Here is an 18,773-nt window from a genome sequence, read left to right on the forward strand (position 1 = left end):
AAAATCTTCAAGTCTTCATAGTCATTACCAGAAAATGGAAGTAAAATTTCCTAAAGTGGAGGATTCTCACCAGTGAACAGAAGTCGGAGCTGAGAAGCCGTGGGAGCCAAGATCAATCATCAAGGGTCATCATGGGACATTTCCTTCTCCACGTGGGGTGGAGGCGGGGTCACGCCTGGGGGGATCAGAACCTCCCTCTATATTTACAGCTGGGGGCTGAGGTCTCAGCTCACCGTCCCTGTTCCTCTCTGAACCCGCTCCCTGTGTGTGAAAAAAGCAACACACCCCAGTGTCATCACACAGGGGTCTGCCTCACGTCTGAGCGTGAGGGACACACTGGACCCATCCCTGCCAAGCACAGCCCTGGGCAGGAGCTAAATTTGGTAGCACGGACACCACGGGGTCGGAGGGGTTGCAGATCCCCTGGTCGGCCTGATTCCTGGATCAGCCCTGCAGAAACCTTCCATGGAAAACCACGTGCAAGGGCAGCACCCAGTGTAGCATTAGAGAAACTCGGGCATGAGGAAGGAGTTAGGTGGTGGAACGTACAACATTGAATAAACATGATTAAAAATTAATGCTGATGACTGTAAGCTTGCCTTCTTGTCGGATTAATAATCCACTTCTGTCCAGAGTGAACAGGTCCCGAGAACGACATACCCGCAGATGAATAGAAAAGTCTGAGGAAAAAGACAAACAAGAGAGGCAAAATTCTGGGATCAGGGGGCTGGCAGCCTCCAGGACTGAAGTCCCAATTACTCCTTTCAGTAACTCTTTTTTCAGAAAGAACAAAAGGTGTGGCAGTACAAATGGGAGGATCGAAACTGATCTAGCAAGAACAATAAATAATACTTGACTAATTAGCCATCATGTTCTCATTCCTTCGGGCATATCTCAGCAAAGCACTTAGTGTTGACCCTGGGGCTTTCAAAGCTTTTGCTAGACTCCCTCCAGAACGCAACAATCATGGCTTGGTCAGTCCTGAGACAATACATTTTTTTTTTTTTTTTTTTGGTTTTTCTCCAGTACCAGGAACCGAACTCACGACCTTGCGCTTGCCAGGCAGGCGCTTTTGCCACTGAGCTAAATCCCCAGCCCCCTGAGACAATACATTGAAAGAGTAATTAAAGAATGTCCTTCTCCACACCTTCCTCTTTGTCTCCTGCCTTGGATTGTATAGGTGAGTTATTTATTTGGTATTTTTCTCCTTTTTTAAAGTAAGTTTTATCAAGTAAATTTCTACCTTAGTGCTTCATCTGTTTCACCCAATAAGGTTTTATTTCATTTTCTTTGCTTTCTTTTTTTTTTCTTTTGGTGGCAGTGATTAAACCCACAGCATTCAGCATGCTAAGCACGGACTCTACCACTCGGGCAAACTGCAGCTGCATCCCATAACTTTCTTCTCTCACTTTTCTTTGTCTTGAGGCAATTTCTAATCTCCCTTTGGGTTTGTTTGACCCAGTAATACGCAACACTATGTTGCTTAAAATCCAGCTATTGTGTCATTTCCTGTTTCCGTTTTTCTCTCTATTTCTTCTTTCATTGCGCTGTGGTCGGGAAGGGTACTTGTGTGATGTCAGTCTTCTTCCATTTGTTCACACTTGTTCTGCGAGCAAAGTGATCTGTTCTGCAGGAGGTCCTGGGTGTGGTGAGATGTGTGCTCTCGGCTGGGGTTGGCATGTTCCTACGTGACTGCTAGGTTCCTGCAGCTCCTGGGGTTGCTCATGACTGTAGTTTCCTTACTGACTTTCTCCCTGTGTATTTTATCCAGTATTAAAGTGGGACATGTAAATCTCCTGATATTATTGTATCATTCTCTGTTTTTCTCTTCATAGCCACTGTGTTTGTGTTGAATGTTTTGGATATTTGTGATTCAGATAGGTACGACTGGGGGATGGAGATTTAGCTCAGCGTCACAGCACCTGCCTGGCAAGCATGAGGTCATGAGTTTGATTCCCAGTACCGGAAAAAAACAAAACAAAACAAAAAAACCCAGATAGATATGACTTTATAACTGGTATGCAGTGCTGACAAATTGACTCTCATGTTACTATATAATGATCTTCAGTATCTCCTGAAAGTTTTTAAAATTAATTTTATTGGTACATTTTAGATATACATGATGATAACATTCATCATATGGAATTTGTACTGTATATGTTATACCTTGATTGTTCTTTTTCTCCATTTCCCTCCCCTCCCTTCAACCTCTCTTCCTCTCATTATTTTCAAAAGGTAAAGGTAATCATGAAGATATAACAATTCTAAACAGCCCCATATCCGTCAATAAAGTTGAAGAAGTGATTAAAAACCTACCAACAAAGAAAAGCCCAGGTCCTGATGGATTAATTGCTGAATTATACAAGAAATGTAGAGAAGATCTGATGGTGCTACTCCTCAAACTCTTTCATGAAACTGAAAGGGAAGCAGTACGCCCAAACTCAACCCTGGAAGCAAGCCTTAAATCTCTGACACCAAAACCACGAAACGATCTAACCAACAAAGAGAACTACAGGTCAGTCTCCCTAACGAACATAGATGCAAAAGTTCTCAGTAAGACACTGGCAAACAGAATGCAGCAAGTCATCAAGGAGACTGTATACCATGACCAAGTAATATTCATCCCAGGCGTTCAGGTCTGGCTCAACACATGCAAAACAATAAATGTAGTGTACCATATTAATAGAGCCAAGGACCAAAGCCATATGATCACCTCAACAGGTACAGAAAAAGTGTTTGACAGAGTCCAGCACCCTTTCATAATTATTATTATTGATTTAGATTTGGTAATTCACGTATATCTAGGAATCTGTCCTTTTCTTCTGTGTTTTCCATCCTGTCTGAGTACAGGTTCTCTGGGTATTAATGATTTTCTGGGTTTATGCAGGATTCATTGTGACTTCACCCATTTCACTCCTAAATGGCATGGATTTGAGTCTTTTCTTTCCTTTTTTTCATCAGGTTGGCTAAGCGTTTGTCAATTTTACTTAATCTTTAGAATAGCCCGCTGGGGTCTAGGACTGAGGCGCCTGAGGATGGGACGATCGCGTTCTGAAGTGCGCGGGCGCCATGTCCGCAGCAGGTGAGTGTGAGACGCGGCTGCGGCTAGAGCTCCTTGGCTTGGAGCGGGGACAGCTTGTAACGAGGAAGGGACGGATCCCGGGCTCGGGGACCCAGAAGCTGTGGCACACAGGTGCGGAACCGGAGCAGGAGCTGGGGAAGGCAGAGGGGGCTCCAGGCTCCAGGAGGGAGGATTTGTGCTGTGGGGACCCTCGGCTCCTGCAAGCTGGGACCTGGGAGGGGTAGGGAAAAGGCGGCAGGACCCGGAGGGTGGAGAAGGAGGAACTCCTGGAAGGGCGGAAGGAGGTCCAGGAGAGTGAGGCCCCTGCAGGGATCAGGGCCGGGTGTGCGGGAGGGCGAGCCCTGGGGTGCGAGGATGGAGATCTGGAGGTGCCGTCCCCGGGACCGGGTTTTGGGGTGTGGGATCCCTAGCTGGGTGGAGTTGCCCTAGTGGAGCCCCAGGGTTCCCCGAGAGTCTGAACACGACTGGGTGCTGGGGCGTGATGCTGCGGGGAGGGGAGGGCTGGACCCGAAGGGCCTCTGCGATCCGGCCCCTGTGAGTTGGAGGCCAACCTGGGCTACGCAGGATGTTCAAGGCCAGTCTGAACTACACAGTGAGACCCTGTGTCAAAAGAAGAAAGAAGAAATAGTGATTAGATCGAGGCTGGAGGACCAGGAAAGACTATGCAAACTTGGGAAACTAGTAAAGGAGAACAGGAAACAAACAAAAACAGAATGAATCAAAAAAACAAAACAAGAAACAATGTTCTCACTCATAAAAATCAAGATCAAGAAAAATAGAAAAAAGATGACAATAAATAAAAAGCAAACAAAGGGGAAAAGTAGAAAAAATTCCCACTTCCAGGTGTCTCTGCTGTCCCTGGTGGACAAAGTACACACACAGAGCCCAGATCTGTGCTCTTGGATCCCACCAAGCCAGTAGTACAGCTGCGGTGGTGGTGGATAGCCCCAGCACAGCTGGGCCTTTAGTTCCACTGAAGATCAAGCTGCTTCTGGCTTCCGGCTGTTAGGCTAGGGCCTGAGTTTTGAAAACACATTTCATATATCCTTCATTATGTGGGTGGTTCTGCAAAGTAAGACTTGATCGAGACCAATTGTCAGTAATAGAGCCTGCTAGTGAAGAAACTCAGGAACTTCCCAGAGCATCCAAGTTAGGGTTCAAGGTGTTAGAGCTCTGGATTATTATGACCAGGAGGAGATTGTGAAGATCATTGAGATTCCTGAGCCTTTGATTCCTCCAGCTCAGAGCAGGCAGAAACAAAGTGCTTGACGCCAGCCGAAAAACTCAAGTGCACAGTGAAATCTAAAAAGGAGGGCAGGGGCTGGGGATCTAGCTCAGCAACACAGCACCTGCCTGGCAAGTGCAAGGTCGTGAGTTCGATTCCCAGTACCGGAAAAAACTTAAAAGGAGGGCAGCACGTATTGTATATATTACATGATTGAACATTTTTAGAGATAGGTCTTTTTAGTAAAATGTAGCCTTTGATAGTTAATAAATGTGTCACGGTTGTCTTTGATTAAAAGAAATTCACTGTTGTTTAAAAAACACACATACAACTCTCCACTTAAAAAGAAAGGCAAAAGGACTGAATGTGCTGGGGATCAGGTCCTTCTGTTCCCACATGGTGGGACACACCAAGGAACTGCTTCCAGAGCCGTGAGAAAACTTCCTGAAATCCCCACCTTCCATTAATTTTTCCATCCTCCAGCTCCCTGCCTCTCCCCAAAACCAACATCAAAAAGGATCTGAGCCCTCTGACAGATGAAAGCCTGAGTGAGACAGAAGGGATAAGAAAGGAATGAAGGTCCTCCCAGGAGAGAAAGAAGTAAATAAAAAAGTAAACCAGAGTGCTCCTTCTTGGCCTGAGTTCACAGAGCTCCGAGAGAGAGAGAGAGAGAGAAACCAACCATGCCCAAAGAGCCCTACCTCCTAGCTCAGTTGGCCAAAACTATTCATGTGGTTCTGGGGCACTATGGATTCCTTCTAGAGAGTCTTCCCAGGTTGCTGTTGTCCTGAACCAAGAATTGAACAAGATAAGCAAAAAATGTAGGGAAAGAAATATACTCTGAAGAGTGAGTGGATCACTGCAAAGGAGAGAGCATAGTGGCCACAAGATTAATGGCAGTTGTCTTGTATCCTCCATTCTGACATCAGATCTAGGTAACAAAGCCCTGCTTGATTTCATGCCAGAAACACTGAAGACAGCATTCTCTGATTGGTCCCAGATGCTGAGCTTGAAATATTTTTTGCACATGTGCCCTGAATTTCCATGTCACAGCAGCTTGCCCAGCAGGCAGGCCATGCCCTAATCTTCTGCCTCAGCGATGACCTCATGTCTCAGGGATGGCTTGACGATCAGTTCTTTCTGAATCAAGGAAAGGTCTCAATATGGAGTGATTTCCATCGTCAGAGTAAGACACCTGATGCAAGAATTGTCCTGGGTGGAATTAATCAGCGAAGCCCTAGATCTCTTCCAGATGAAGAGGGAAGTGAGAAGCAATTCCCTGACCTGGGTGGATGACAGATGGCCACAGAATCACAGAGGTCCAAGAATGCTGGAGCACAACCAGAACTCTACAAGCAGCCAAGTCATCGCTGAAGTCTGAATGTGGACAAATACCGGGAGGATAATGCCAGAGCTGGAGGCACCTAGGACTTCTCCCACCTGACAGGAATCCTGCTTCACACACACACCCAAGGGGACATGGTGCACCACCTCCTGTGTAAGGTTTTATATAGTGTCCAATGTTTTTATTTTTTTACTGAGCTATAAGTCAGATAACAAAATATACCATTGTTGTTCTAAGTTCCGTTTCTGTCCAAGGTGAACCAGTCCCAAGAATGAGGTACCCACGAATGAATAGAAAAGTAAGAGAAACAAGAAAAACAAGAGAGGCATAATTCTGGGATCAGGGGTTTGCAGCCTCTTGGACTGCACCCTTAATAACCAATCTCAGCCACCTTTTATTGAGCGAGAACCAAGGGCCCAGCTAGTACAAATGGGTGGATACCAAACATTTTAGCATGGATAATATAGCTCAATTATCATAAGTATGAGATTTGACTTAGTAAGCTGTCATGTTATCATTCCTTCGGGCATGTCTCAGTAAAGCATTTAGTGTTGACCTAGCGGCTTTCCACAAGGACACGGGTTTTGCAATCCTTTCCACCAATGCTTTTGCTAGACTTCCTTCAGAACTAAACAATCACATGGCTTGATCAGGCCTGAGACAATACACTGAAAGAGTAATTAAAGAATTATCCTTCTCCACATGTAATCCAGTACTCAGGAGGCAGATGCAGGAGGATTGTGAACGCAAGGCCAGTCTGGGCTGTATGGTGAAGCCTTATCTTAAGAAACCCTAACCAACAATAAACAAATCTTGTGTGTCCTCAGTGCTTTCTCTAACTGAAGAATGTCCTTCTCCACATACCATTAGACATACTGAAGTACACAGTGCACAATATGTACATAGTTTCAAGGTATTTTTTCATGCCAGGAAGAACTCCAAGCCCATAGATTCCCCCTTCCTCACAGTCCTCAGCTCCTGCTTTCTGCACCTGTGGGTTTATCTGTTCCTGATGTGTCCTGTGTGGGGTCACACAGTACAAGACGCTTCCTGCATGACTCTTCCACTGAGCACGATATCTATCCATATTAGAGAATGTATCATTGATTTTGTTTTTGATTGAATAATATGGCAAAATCTATGCAAAATCTCAACTTCTTGCTCCATTTTAATATTTAAATCATTTCTAAGACCCAGAACCCAATCATCAAAATATAGGTCAGGACATATGTGGACTTATGGTTTTCATCTAATTTGGAAAGTTTTGAGTCATTATGTCTTGCTGTACTTGAACCCAATAAATAAGACAGTGTAAGAGCCTTCTGGCCACTAGTCCACTACCATATCAGAAGATAGAAAAGGTCTTCCATAAAGCATCATAAATGGACTCAGATTCAGCCTGATTTTAAGTATGTTTCAAATCCTCATGAGGTCTAGTGGCCATAATCAGACCCAAGTCACAGAAAACTCTTGGGAAGTTTGACCACAGTCCACTGTAGGGTCTGGCATGCCTTGTGACCTTCCCAGAGGACTGACATCTCCCTGCAAAATGGAGATGGTACTTTATGCCTAAAGATTTTGCCATGCCTTGAGTTATTTGACAGATAAAAGAAGGCTGGTTATCACTGTGAAGGACTAGCATAGTCTAAACTGTGGGAAAAGTTCTTTGGGGAGCACCTCGACTACTTCCATCGCTTGTGCTGAGTAGGTAGAGAAGGTTGCAATCCAACCTGTAAAACTGTCAATCAAGACCAATATTTGTTTAAATCCCCCACATGGTGGCATGAAGGTAAAGTTTAATTGCTACTCCTTTTCAGGGTATATCTCCCTCCTCTGTACTGATTCTAACAAAGGAAGCAGTTTGGGCTTGCAGGGGTTATTGTACACCTGTCAGGTGGTTACCGCTAGCCTTGCTCCTGTGCAAATCTGATGACCATTTCCCATATAGCATCCTTTTTTCTTTTGTTTTTTTTCCAGTACCAGGAATCGAACTCACGATCTTGCACTTGCCAGGCAGGTGCTGTGTCGCTGAGCTAAATCCCCAGCCCCTGTATGGCATCTATTCCCATACGGGAAGGACTAGTTTGTTTCCCAAATACCACCATGGTCCCCTTTTAAGTGCTCCTTCCCCTAATGCCTATTTATCTTCCTGGGGGATGTAGGTGAGTTTTGTTCCGCAGGAAGTGGGAATAAGGCTATGATCTTTAGGGGATGTGAGGCTCCTTTTTGCCTCCGTATCAGGCCTACTGATTTCCCAAGCAGATTTCAGATATGTCTCTTTGGTGTCCTTTGCAATGAATGACAAAGACCTACCTGGGAAGATGAACTGCCTCCAGGAGTTGCAGAATTTCTTACTTATGTTTTACAAGTGGTCATTCATTAGTTAGCAAACCCCTTTCATTCCAAATCACTGCATGCTTATGCAGCGCCAGAAAGCCATACTAAAATCTGTGTAAATATTTAGCCCTTTGTCTTTAACTAATATCAGGAACCAAGTTGGCTACGAGCTCTGCTTTCTGGGGGGAGCCCTGAGAGTATAGGGGTTGGCTTGGCTGACCTGTTGACAGCTACATAACCTGCCTTGCAAGGTCCTTCCTGGCCAGAGCCTCTTCCACCCCTGAACCATCCCTCCTCAGGGTCTTGAGGGACAGATCGCTGATGACCCATCTACTCACATATTTGGGGGAAATCACCTCTTCACAGAGCAGCCAACTTTCAGCCCTGCAGGGATTTGTGTGGCAGGATTAAGAGTAACAGAGGTCTCTGTATTAGCCTTCACGGTGTCCAGGAGGATGGCCGGCTATTGGTAAGCTGTTCCCCTATCAAGCTGCAAATGACCTGTCCTCTCAAGGATAGCCCTGACCTGATGGGGAGTCAGGACGTCCAGTTTTTGTCCCAAAGTTAATTTCATGGCTTCTGCTGTTAGCATAGCGGCAGTCGCTTTTGTCTCCAGGCAGAGTGACCATACAGCAATCACTCCACCTAGATTTTTTTTGAAAAATATCTCACTGGATGATAATTGAAATATATCTCCCTGTTCCAGCTTTAAGGTCAAGACATCCAGAGAGATTCCTCTTTTCTTATATCTACAGGAAGAAGGGTTTTCTTCAGTCAGGTATTTCTAGTGCTGGAACCTGAGTGAAAGCTCACTTTATTTCTCAAAAAGTATTGTCAGTCACTTTTGTCCAATCTAAGAGCTTAGATTTAGGACTTTGACAACCTTTCACAAAGGTTTTGTCCTTAGTCTGAAATCAGGTATCCGGAGCTGACAGAAGCTGACCATTGCCCAAAATAGTGAAGCCGTAGCTTGGTGACAGGAGATCTGAGATCACAGACAGCCTGTATCCGGCCCTAAACTATTCTTATCCTCTGGGTGTAATAATGTATCCCAGGTACTGAGCTCTCAACAGGTATCTGAGCCTTTTTTTCTGAGACTTTATTTCCCTTTTTAGTTAGAAAATTGAGTTTCAGTGGTATTATTGTGACAGCTCCCGAGTTGCTCCGCAGATTAACTGTTATCTACGCACTTTGGACAGCCCCCTTGTGTAAGATCTAGGTTCCTTAAGTGCCTTCCCAGTGCGCAAGAGAAACCGTGGGGATTTTCATACACACAGTTAAAATGCTCGTCCTGCAGCAGGACGCAGGTTTCTATTTCGTTTGGGTTTTTTTTTTTTTTTTGCATTCTTTTCCTTAATAATCAGATATCTATACATATATAAACCCTCATGCACACCCCTGTATATTTGTACATGCATCCTCAAGCTTTATGGCGTGCAAGCGGATGTTTTGCCCTGTGTCCGTGTTTATGCCCCACCCCCATCCCGCAGAAGCCACAATCATCTGATTTTCCGGGAAAGGCTTCCTATTTTTTAGAAGAGACGCGCCCACACAAAACTTTCTTTTCTGTTTTCTTTTCTGAAGTCAAGCACACACTGCTGACCGTACGCTCGCCCCCTCGCGGCCCTCGGGGTAATTACCGGAGCGGGGAGGGGCGCGCATCTCCGCGGACCCGCGCGAGGACTGTGTGCGTGCGCCGTGCGTGCGGGCTCAGGTGTGGGCAGGTGTGCGCTCTGCCTTCACCCAGCCCCTCTCCCTCATCGCCGCCTCCTTCACGCGACCCGCGGCCGCAGCCCCGGGGACCCCAGCGTCACAGACAGGAGTTCCGGCTGCGGGGAGCCGTGGGTGCGGACGCCCGGGCCTGGTTGTGCAGTCGCCGCGCCGCGCGTGCATGGAGTCCTCCAGGTGACCCCTGAGCCCAGGTGAGGCCTGAGCTGAGAACCGGCCCAGCTGTCAGCTACCGGAGCACAGCCCAGCCTCGGGGCCAGCAGGGCACCTGGGGGCTTTGGGGGGCCCCTGGGCAGATCTTCAGAGAGGCGTCTGAGGGAGAGCACTTCCCAAGGGCCAGCCAGGGTCTCAGCTGGGTCTCTGGACACAGCCAGGGGTCCCTGGAAGCAGCTGCAGCGCCCTCTCTCCCAGGACTGGTCACTGTGGCAGGCACCCCAGGGTCCAATCTCCTGGCCAGCGGTAGAGCCCTCCAGCTGCAGCTCCCGCTGCAAGAGAGTGGGCCGCCTGGCCTTGCAGACCCGGTGCGCCCTCCCGCGGTACTGCAGGCTTTCCAGTGACTTCCCGAGGCCTCAGGTGCAGGAGCCAGGCGGGCTGGGCCCCTGTCTGGCCAGGATGGCGTATGTGCTGCACTCCGTGGACCGTGGGGACACGTCTTGAGCACCCCTCAGTGTGAGGGCTCGGTGGTCCAGCTGAGCATAGGTCACCTCCTGGGGGCCCTGCAGCGGGGTCTGCAGAGAGAGGCCCAGGGGAAGGGGCGGGGGCTGAGGACCTCACATCCGGGAACCCTGTCGCTGTGCCATCCCCTCCCACTGAGCATCAAGGTTGGTGCTTGTGACCAGCAGAATGTGGCCAGGAGACAGCGTGTCACTTCCTGGACAGGTCTCCGGCTTTGACCCAGGCCCCCAGCCCTTGTCATCTCCTAAGAACACAGCCCCGCCCATCTTCCTCTGCACCCCAGACAGACCTGGCACCAAAGCACCAGCTCAGCGGCCTCAGCCCCAACCCAGGCAGGATTCAAGTCCTGCTAACCTGGTTCTTTGTTCCGCAGTGTCCATAGCCCATGCTGAGACTTACGGAGGTGCCCTGCTCCCTGCCCTGCTGAAGAGCTCGGTCAGCTGTGGCCCAGCCTGGGGAGGGGGAGACACGTGGTCAGGCCTCAGTTGGGCATCAGAGGGTGAAAGTGACCGGGCCCCCTGCACCCCACCCAGAACCCCCTAGAATGCTGCCAGCGTCCCCTTCCCCCTCTGCCTGCTGACCCACTGAGTGCCCCTGCCCGCTCCAGCTGTCCTCCCCGTCTGCTTTACCTGCTGTCCTCCCTGGGCCGTCCCCAGCCAAGCTGGCCCTGAGGGAGGAGAACAACCAGGTTAGGGCAGCCTGAGGCACAGTGTGGGTCGGGGGGAGTTCATGCGGGGGCCTCACCTCTCCTGAGGCCTCTGCTCCTGGTCCTTGTGCCTGGGCAGCCCTGAGGACAGTCAGGGGTCTGGGTTCAGGGGGAGGCTTTGTTCCCAGCATCCCAACAGCCTGCCTGGGACACCTGCCCTCTCACCCTGAGACCTACCGTGTTTGTTCTGACGCTGGCGGTGGAGGCAGAAGAGGAGGAGCAGGAGGAGCAGGAGCAGGAAGCCCACGGAGACCCCAATGAGGATGCAAAGGTGTACTGCCTTCAGCTCGGAGGTAGCTAGAGGAGATGGAGCCGGGTTAGCAGCAGACGCACTCACACCGGGCGCTTGGCACGGACGCGCTTCTGAGGAAAACCACAACACACCCAGCAGCCTTGCAGCACTAGGACCCCAGCCGCCCGCACACCCGGCCCCACCAACCCCACCGTGCACAGCGCTCAGCCGCGGGCGCAGCATGGGCCTCCCCTTCCCGGAGGCGACCCTGGGCTCGGGACCTGCTGTCACCGCCACTCACCCATGTGACTGCTGTCCCCTGGTGTCCATGTGGTTCTTGGGGAGGTGGAGACCGGAGAGAGGTCAGGTGACCGAGCTGGACAGAGAAGAGGCTGTGTTCTCCCAGCCCACCTGCCCTCACGGACGCTTGTGCACATTTTAATCATCCACATTTCAAAAACAAGGCAGGCGTGACAGGCTGGACTGCCACGACCCTCTGGGATAGCCAGAGGTGCTACATGCATTGGCAGTGCCTGGTGTGCAGCTCTGAACACTAGTGACGCCCCACTGCCTGGTGTGGCCAGTCCCCTGCGTGGTCTTCTGACCCTTGACCCTGACCCTTGACCCCAGCACAGAACCATGAGTGAACCACAGGTCTGAGGACTCTTAGTGACCTCTGCAGGAGCAGGGCTTTGTGCAAGGACTGAAATCTCCAGGGGCCGCGGCAGGATTCAGAGTAGCGGCCACTGCTTAGAGCCCATCCCCTCCCGGCCTTCCCTGCCCTGATATCTGAGAGCGCCCCTGGTCACTGTACAACCCCAGACCATGCCCCAGGTCTCTGGAGAGAGTGGAACGGGGAAGCAGGAGAGACGGCAGAGCCCTCTGCTAGTCCGTGCTGGGGGGTGGCCGCCCCCTCCGCCCCACATACCACCTTGCACTGCTGATCTCACAGATGCTCTGGAAGCAGCAACTATGCAGCCCAGGCAGGACACAGAGGTGGCCTGGACCCTCCTCACCAGACCCTGCCCTAGGATATCTCTGGAGCTGACCACAAAAGGGCATGGACCATCCCATCCCTAAGCTTCTCCCAAAGCACCATCCAACCACGGTCAGGAACATCCCTGGACAATGAGACCTGCCCAGTGTATGGGAGGGCCGCACCAGAGGGGACATGTACCTGGGGCCACCAGAGGTTCTGTCTCCATGGAAAAGGTGCAGAACACACCATCCCTGCGAAAAGACACTCCCGCCCTTGGAGGGGATCTGCTTCCCCAGGTCTGGGAACCCACTCCCCACCCAGCCAGCAGGGCCGGCTCCCTGCCCACCCGTCCTGGTGTCCAGTGAGGCCAGTGCTTTGGGAAGCTTGGCGCAGGGAGGCAGAAGGGACAGTTGTACCGAGAAGAGGGAGGAGGGGCTGGGAGACAGAGGATGGCAGCTGGGGACGTGGTACACGTAAATGGGAACAAACCTGAGGGCAGAGCTGAGGCTGGGCTGTTGGGGGCCTGGGTGACATCCACACCAGTCACCAGCACTTTCAGGGTCTTACTGCGTGAAGACCAAGCGGACGATTTCTGATAGACACAGGCGTAATGCGCAGCATGCATCGAGGTGAGGAGGAATCTGGCCTCCATCTTCAAAGACCAAGTGCTCTTCTTTTCCTCAACTGTGGTACAACCCCTCCCAGGGGAACAATCCTCCAGGCGGAATATCTCAAAGTCCCCAGGGGCTCGGCACACAATGGTCACACTCCTCCCCTGGGGTGACACAGGGCCTGGCTCAGCAGAGATGGAGGGTGCAGGCAGGAACCCTAGAAGGAAGCAGAGCAGGGCCTCGGTGTCCACCAAGAGGAAATACCCATAAGCAAAGCTAATTTTAGGGGCACGGCTCAGTGTTCTTGGCAAACTTACAGAGCTGCGCAGCCAGGATCCAATATGGCTTCACATCATTTCCGCCATCCCCATGCAGTCTGTGTGCCCCCGAATTCTCATCCCCGTCGCTCTCACAGTGCAGACCCCCAGCCCAGGCACATGCTGGGCCGGGCTTGGGTCTCCCAGAACCCTCAAAGAGAGTACCTAGCCCTGCTGGGGTCCGCTGTGGAGTCACTGCCCTCCTACCCACGGCCACACCCAGGGCCCATGGAGAAGCCTTCCTGGGTTTTCCTCCATGTTTCCTATGCCTGTCTCAGCCTTATTTCCACTTCCTGATAACTGCAGGTTGAAAGTCCCCTCCTGTCTCGCCTGGGATGGAGCTAGGGTCGGTGGGTTTGAAGCCCCCTATCAGGAAGGTCTGTAAGAGCCAGGGGCTGGCAGAGGGCCAGCTTAGCCATTCACTCATCAGTCACTCCTTACAAATGAAGGTAACAGGCATGCAAATTGCTCAGATCTGATCTTTACATGTGACATATAAATATGTGCACCTAAGAGATGTCAACTACGTATTAAAATGTCAATTACAAGGCCGGGGATATAGCTCAGTGGCATAAGCACCTGCCTGGCAAGCGCAAGGTCTTGAGTTCGATTCTTCACACACAAAAAATGTCAATTACACATCCTTTGGTGCACAGAGAAGTGGTCTGATGTAACTACATATCATGGAATGGCAACTCCAGCTCGCTAACACATGGACTCCCCCACATCCTCCCACTGCTGTGTGGGGAGAACATTCAGAGATGTTTGGCTCTTGTGATTTTCAAGTACACAGTAGGTCAGTATTAGCCATGTTGCTGAGATTTTGCATCCTTTGACCAGGGTCCAGGCGTCTAGGAACAAGGACCCCAGGCGGAGCAGGGACAGGAAGTGGGGACAGGAAATGGGGACAGGAAGTGGGGACAGGAAGTGGGGACAGGAAGTGGGGACAGGAAGTGGCTGGGAGAGAGCCTTCCTGCCCCCTTTCAACCGCATGGTATTTCCTCTTCATCCCAGGGTCTGCTTCCTTGTGCCAAGGGTTCCACAAGTGCAGGATGTGCAGACACAGTCCCTGCCCTTGGAGCTGAGAGTGGGCCAGAGCCAGACACTGACAGAATAACTGTCCCCATCCACAGCTGCACCCAGGGATGAGTGTACTGGCGGGGAGGGCAGGGATCTCGCACAGGAGGGGGGCGTGCTGCCCACCCTGGGGTGCTGGGGCAGGGCACCAGCTGAGCCCCAGGACAGGTGTAGGTTCCCTGCGCTGAGCGCCCAGGGACAGCAAAGGGGAATGGCCACCTGCAAGTGCTGCCAGAGAACCCCAAACTCCACCTGGACAGGAGGAGAGAGCCGGGAGATCCACCAGGGACACAGAGACTACATAGCGGTGTGACATGCACTTGAAAATCACCCCGAGGCAATTTAAAACGCTTTCACCATGAAAACAAGATGTGTGAGGTAACAACGCCTAGGCTAATTAGCTCAGTTAAGCCTTAGGCAATATCTGCTTGCTTTAAAATGTCAAGCTGTACATGGTAAACAGGAGCAGTCTCATTGGTCAATTTGAAACTCAGTCTGTGAGGTGAGCAGGAGCTTGTGCCTCTGAAAACATGATAGAAAGGAGAGATATCTAGGGACAAGTGCCGGAGGTTGAGCAGGGACAGGAAGTGGCTGGGAGATAGCTATGCCCAGACCGGAGAGCTGAGCTGGTCCAATTCTGACTGAAGATAAACCCTGGAAAGCCTCTGAGGAGGAAGAAGACTTTGCCTGAACTACGATGTAAACGCAAAGCCTTTGAATAAAAGTTAAAAATCATGGAAAGTAAAGTGATGGGATTGCTATATCTGCAGTGCAGACTGCAATCACCCTGGTTCCAGAAGGACCTGAGCAGTAGCAGGTGTGGGCGGCTGGAGAGGACCTGGCGCCTGGAGGGAGAAGCACAGGGAAGACAGAGCGCTGGGACCAAGCTCAGTTGGGCCGTCCTGCTCCTGCTCCTGCTCCTGCTCCTGCTCCTGCTCCTGCTCCTGCTCCTGCTCCTGCTCAGGAGGAGCGAGGGAAAGTCTGGGCTTCTAAGCGGTTCGACAGTCATGGGCTCAGCCAGGGTCCTGCTGGTGCTGCATCCCCTCTGTGAACATCAGCATGTCATCCAGACACCTGGCCCCATGGTCACTGCCACACCAGTCACCTGACCCAAAAGACAGATCAGCCAAAACGTCCATCTGTAGATGAGTGGACCAAGGAGTGTGGTGCAGGCAGAGCGCAGCATTACTCATCCTTCAGAGAGAAGGGACGTCTGCCCTCTGTGGACACCAGGCAGACACACGGGGCATCCCACCAAGTGGACAGAGCCAGTGCAGGGCAAGCGCCTCACAACCTCCTCTCCTCGTATGGAATCAGGAGCTGAGGGTTGCCAGAGATCTGTGGTTTCCAGAGGGCATGGGAGGCCGGAGATGGGGAGAGGGACAATGCTGATGAAAAGCCAAAAAGGGGCAGTTAGCCCGGAGGAAGGAGCTCTTGAGACTTACTGGGAGGCAAGCTAACTTGAGCTTCTAGCTTCCGCTTTCAAATGGCTCAGAGGGTAGATGTACAAGTTCTAACCACAAAAGATGACCATATGGAAATTGATACCTTAATGAGCCTAATTCAATTCTTCCAGATATGAACACTATATAAAAAAAAACCATTCAGTAAAGTATACATATAAAAATTTACTATTTCTCTCTTAAAACAAGAAAACAACAAAGAATTAGAAAATGAAAGCAGGACGGGCCTGGTGGCACATGCTTGTAATTGTAAGGGTCAATGAATCTTAGCATACTATTTTAGATAAAATAGTTTGGAAAAAGCCTGCATGGTGCCTCACAAAGCCTCCCGGGACAGTGCAAGAGCTAATTCCCCAGATCAACACTGCCCAGGAATGTCTCCCCAAGATAAGGGGGCGCCTAGGCCTAGGTGACCCTCCGTGACCCCGCCTGGGTAGTGCCATCTCCTGGCCGTAGGTAAACATTGTAACCCTAAAGGAATGCATAGGTTGTAAAAAGGAGATAATGGGGGGGCGGGGGGACGACATCTATCACTGTTTGACATGCGACCTGCAACTGACCTGGGGTCCAACAGGATGAGAGAAAGACCACGTGCCCACCGAGGTCAGAGAATGTAACACCCCAATCTGCTGTCAATGGAAACCAAAATGTATATAAGGGGAAACAAAGTTAGCCATGGGCCCCCGCTTCCAGATTGGCAAAGGAAGTGAGGGTGGCTAGCCTCAAATTAAACTCTGACTTGTTCTCACTGGCGATTGGCGTCTCTGTGGAATGTTTGGGACAGATGGGAATTTTCTGCTGTAACATAATCCCAGAACTGGGGACACTGAGGCAGGAGGATGAGTGTGAGTTCGAGGCCAGCCTCAGCTACAAAGTTCCAGCTCAACCTGACCTGCATAGTGAGACCCTTCTCAAAAACAAAACAAAAAAAAAGAAAAAATGAAAGCAAGAGCTGGCTGCAGGCTACACATCTGGGTTGTCATGACCAGGGACATAGGTAGGATCTGCCCCAGCCCCCGGGAGCCAGCTCCCTCCTGTCCAGTGGGGCTGACATGACTCACCGTTCTGCGCAAGGATCTCCTGGCCCAGGCAGAGCACTGGAAGAGAAGCCCAGTTAGAAAACGCCCACCTCCCAGTTTCCTGAAGGGCTGGATCAGCAGGTGGGTGGCAGAGCCTAGGAATCAGCCTCCCGCAGTTAACAAATCACCCCACCACACAGGGACATGGGGTCCTAACCCTGCTGGCCCTGGAAGACTCCCAGATCCCCAGACCTCCCCCTGCAGATGGGCTCTGCGCTCCCCTTCACTTCCTGAAGCCGGCCTGGCTGCACACCCAGGGCCCTGTTTCTAGGACCAAGTCCTCTGTTGCCCCCAAGTATAAGAGGGGTCGAGACCCCTACAGCTCCTGCAGGACCCCAAATCCTCCTGGCTGGACTCAGGCTGAGCAGGGAACAGGCCCCTTCCCCAAGTCTCCTCCCGCCAGTCCCAGAAACCCCCTGTTGTCCCAGACTCACCCAGGGCCAGGAGGGAGGTGGGCCTCGGGGCCATGGCCTGGAGCTGAGAGCCCTGCGCAGACAGGGCCAGGCCCAGTTGTGTGGGTGGGGCCCAAGTTGTTTCCCCTCAACAGCCTCACTCAGAGAGAAGCGCCGGCCCTCTCCTTTCCCCTCTCCCCGGTGGCCAAGGGCGGCCCCACTTCGGATGGTGCTCCGCGTGAATCTGCAGCCAGGGCAGATGGCAGGGGCACAGGAGGGCCTCCAACTTCTCCAGGGGCGGCCTGGGCAGGGTGTTGCGACACCAAAAGCCAACAGTTCCTGCGGAAAATGGGAACCACAGCTCGCTCTGCAAGTGTGAAGACTGTGGTCTTTGCTACAGCCAGCGAGAAAGAAAACACACTGGACACGCCTCCTGTAGATGAGATTTTAAAGGCTCGCAGGCTGGGAGTCGTCACGCACAGACTGTCTCTTCAGAACCAGCCCTTATCCCACCTCTCACAGCGGAGGAGAAGCCGGGTCCCCGCCCACCCACCATGGCCGGGAATGCAAATGGCGCCATTGCCAAGAAGGATAACAGAATGAGATGCCTCAAAGCACTAAAGACACAACTACAACAGGACCCAGCAGGCCCCCTTCTGGGCGTGGATCTAGAGCAGTGGGCATAAGCACTGGGAATGTGGGCGGGGAGGAGCTCTCTGGCAGCAGGTCCATCACACACCGCCCATCCCCTGACAACATGGGGCCTCCTGACACCTCGGCATCACTGGGGACCAGGATGGGCAGGGTGGTGCACAGCCCTAAAGGGAGGGACAGTCGGCATCCCGACGGTGAGACCCACAGGGGACATGGGGGCAGACAGGGCGCACCGGGCACCTGTAGAAAGCTCAGCACCAGGGTCTTTACATGGAGTGTGATCCTGGGGTAGATCACACTCCAGGCAAAGAATAGAACTCCATGTATGTGAATAGAGCGTCATCCTGGATGCTGGGGTCGGCTGCCTCCAAGTACAGCGAGGAGCAACTCCTCCCAGGCCACGAGGTGGCCTTTGCTCACCTGGTTCTGTGAAGGTGCTGAGGCCCGAGCCCAAGGGGGCTGCAGGGAGAAAACGCAGGGCTGAGGCCGTCTCAGCAATCCGACCCCACGGCCTGTTCCACATGACCAGGGATGGATCACAGAACTCAGAGCAGAGGATATGGGGATTTGCAAGGGTCCTGTTCTTGCTTAATACAGGGATTTCAAAAGGAGAACTTGGTCCCCTTGCTTCTGTCTCTCATTAAAACTTTATCCGGATGTGGTGTCAGACCTGCAGCCCTCATTTCCCAACAGTGACACCAGACTCAAGCCCAGTGTGTCAGGCACAACTGAGACACTCAGGAAATCCAGTGGAAGACCCCTGAGTGGCTAAGCCACCCCAGGACTTCCACTCGCTAGAACTGTGTGGGTGTGTGTATGACTGGGGAACCAACCAGGAAGTGCTGACCTATGTCTCCAGCCCTCGTTCATT

At 51.5% G+C, this 18,773-nt stretch overlaps 1 protein-coding gene across 5 annotated transcripts; it reads right to left on the reverse strand.

Annotated features, from left to right (window-relative positions):
• Positions 1-9,065: 9,065 nt before the first annotated feature.
• On the reverse strand, positions 9,066-18,437 carry LOC102009120 (leukocyte-associated immunoglobulin-like receptor 1). Of its 5 annotated transcripts, XM_013509285.1 has the most exons (10): positions 18,323-18,437; positions 17,291-17,587; positions 16,839-16,874; positions 12,799-13,137; positions 11,632-11,706; positions 11,276-11,461; positions 11,137-11,179; positions 11,022-11,059; positions 10,747-10,844; positions 9,066-10,445 (listed from the first exon to the last, which is right to left on the reverse strand). In XM_013509285.1, the coding sequence occupies exons 2-10, from the start codon at positions 17,322-17,324 to the stop codon at positions 10,287-10,289; spliced, it is 1,008 nt and encodes a 335-aa protein (XP_013364739.1). In that variant the 5' UTR covers positions 17,325-17,587; positions 18,323-18,437; the 3' UTR covers positions 9,066-10,286. The 5 variants fall into 5 exon arrangements, with proteins under 5 accessions (XP_013364739.1, XP_013364741.1, XP_013364738.1 ...); XM_013509287.1 differs by lacking the exon at positions 18,323-18,437 and having other exon boundaries at positions 10,792-10,844; positions 17,291-17,672; XM_013509284.1 differs by lacking the exon at positions 18,323-18,437 and having other exon boundaries at positions 17,291-17,671.
• Positions 18,438-18,773: the final 336 nt, after the last annotated feature.

The sequence above is a fragment of the Chinchilla lanigera genome, unplaced genomic scaffold, assembly GCF_000276665.1.
Source record: "Chinchilla lanigera isolate Chin_1 unplaced genomic scaffold, ChiLan1.0 scaffold00166, whole genome shotgun sequence".
Classification (NCBI taxonomy): Eukaryota; Metazoa; Chordata; class Mammalia; order Rodentia; family Chinchillidae; genus Chinchilla; species Chinchilla lanigera.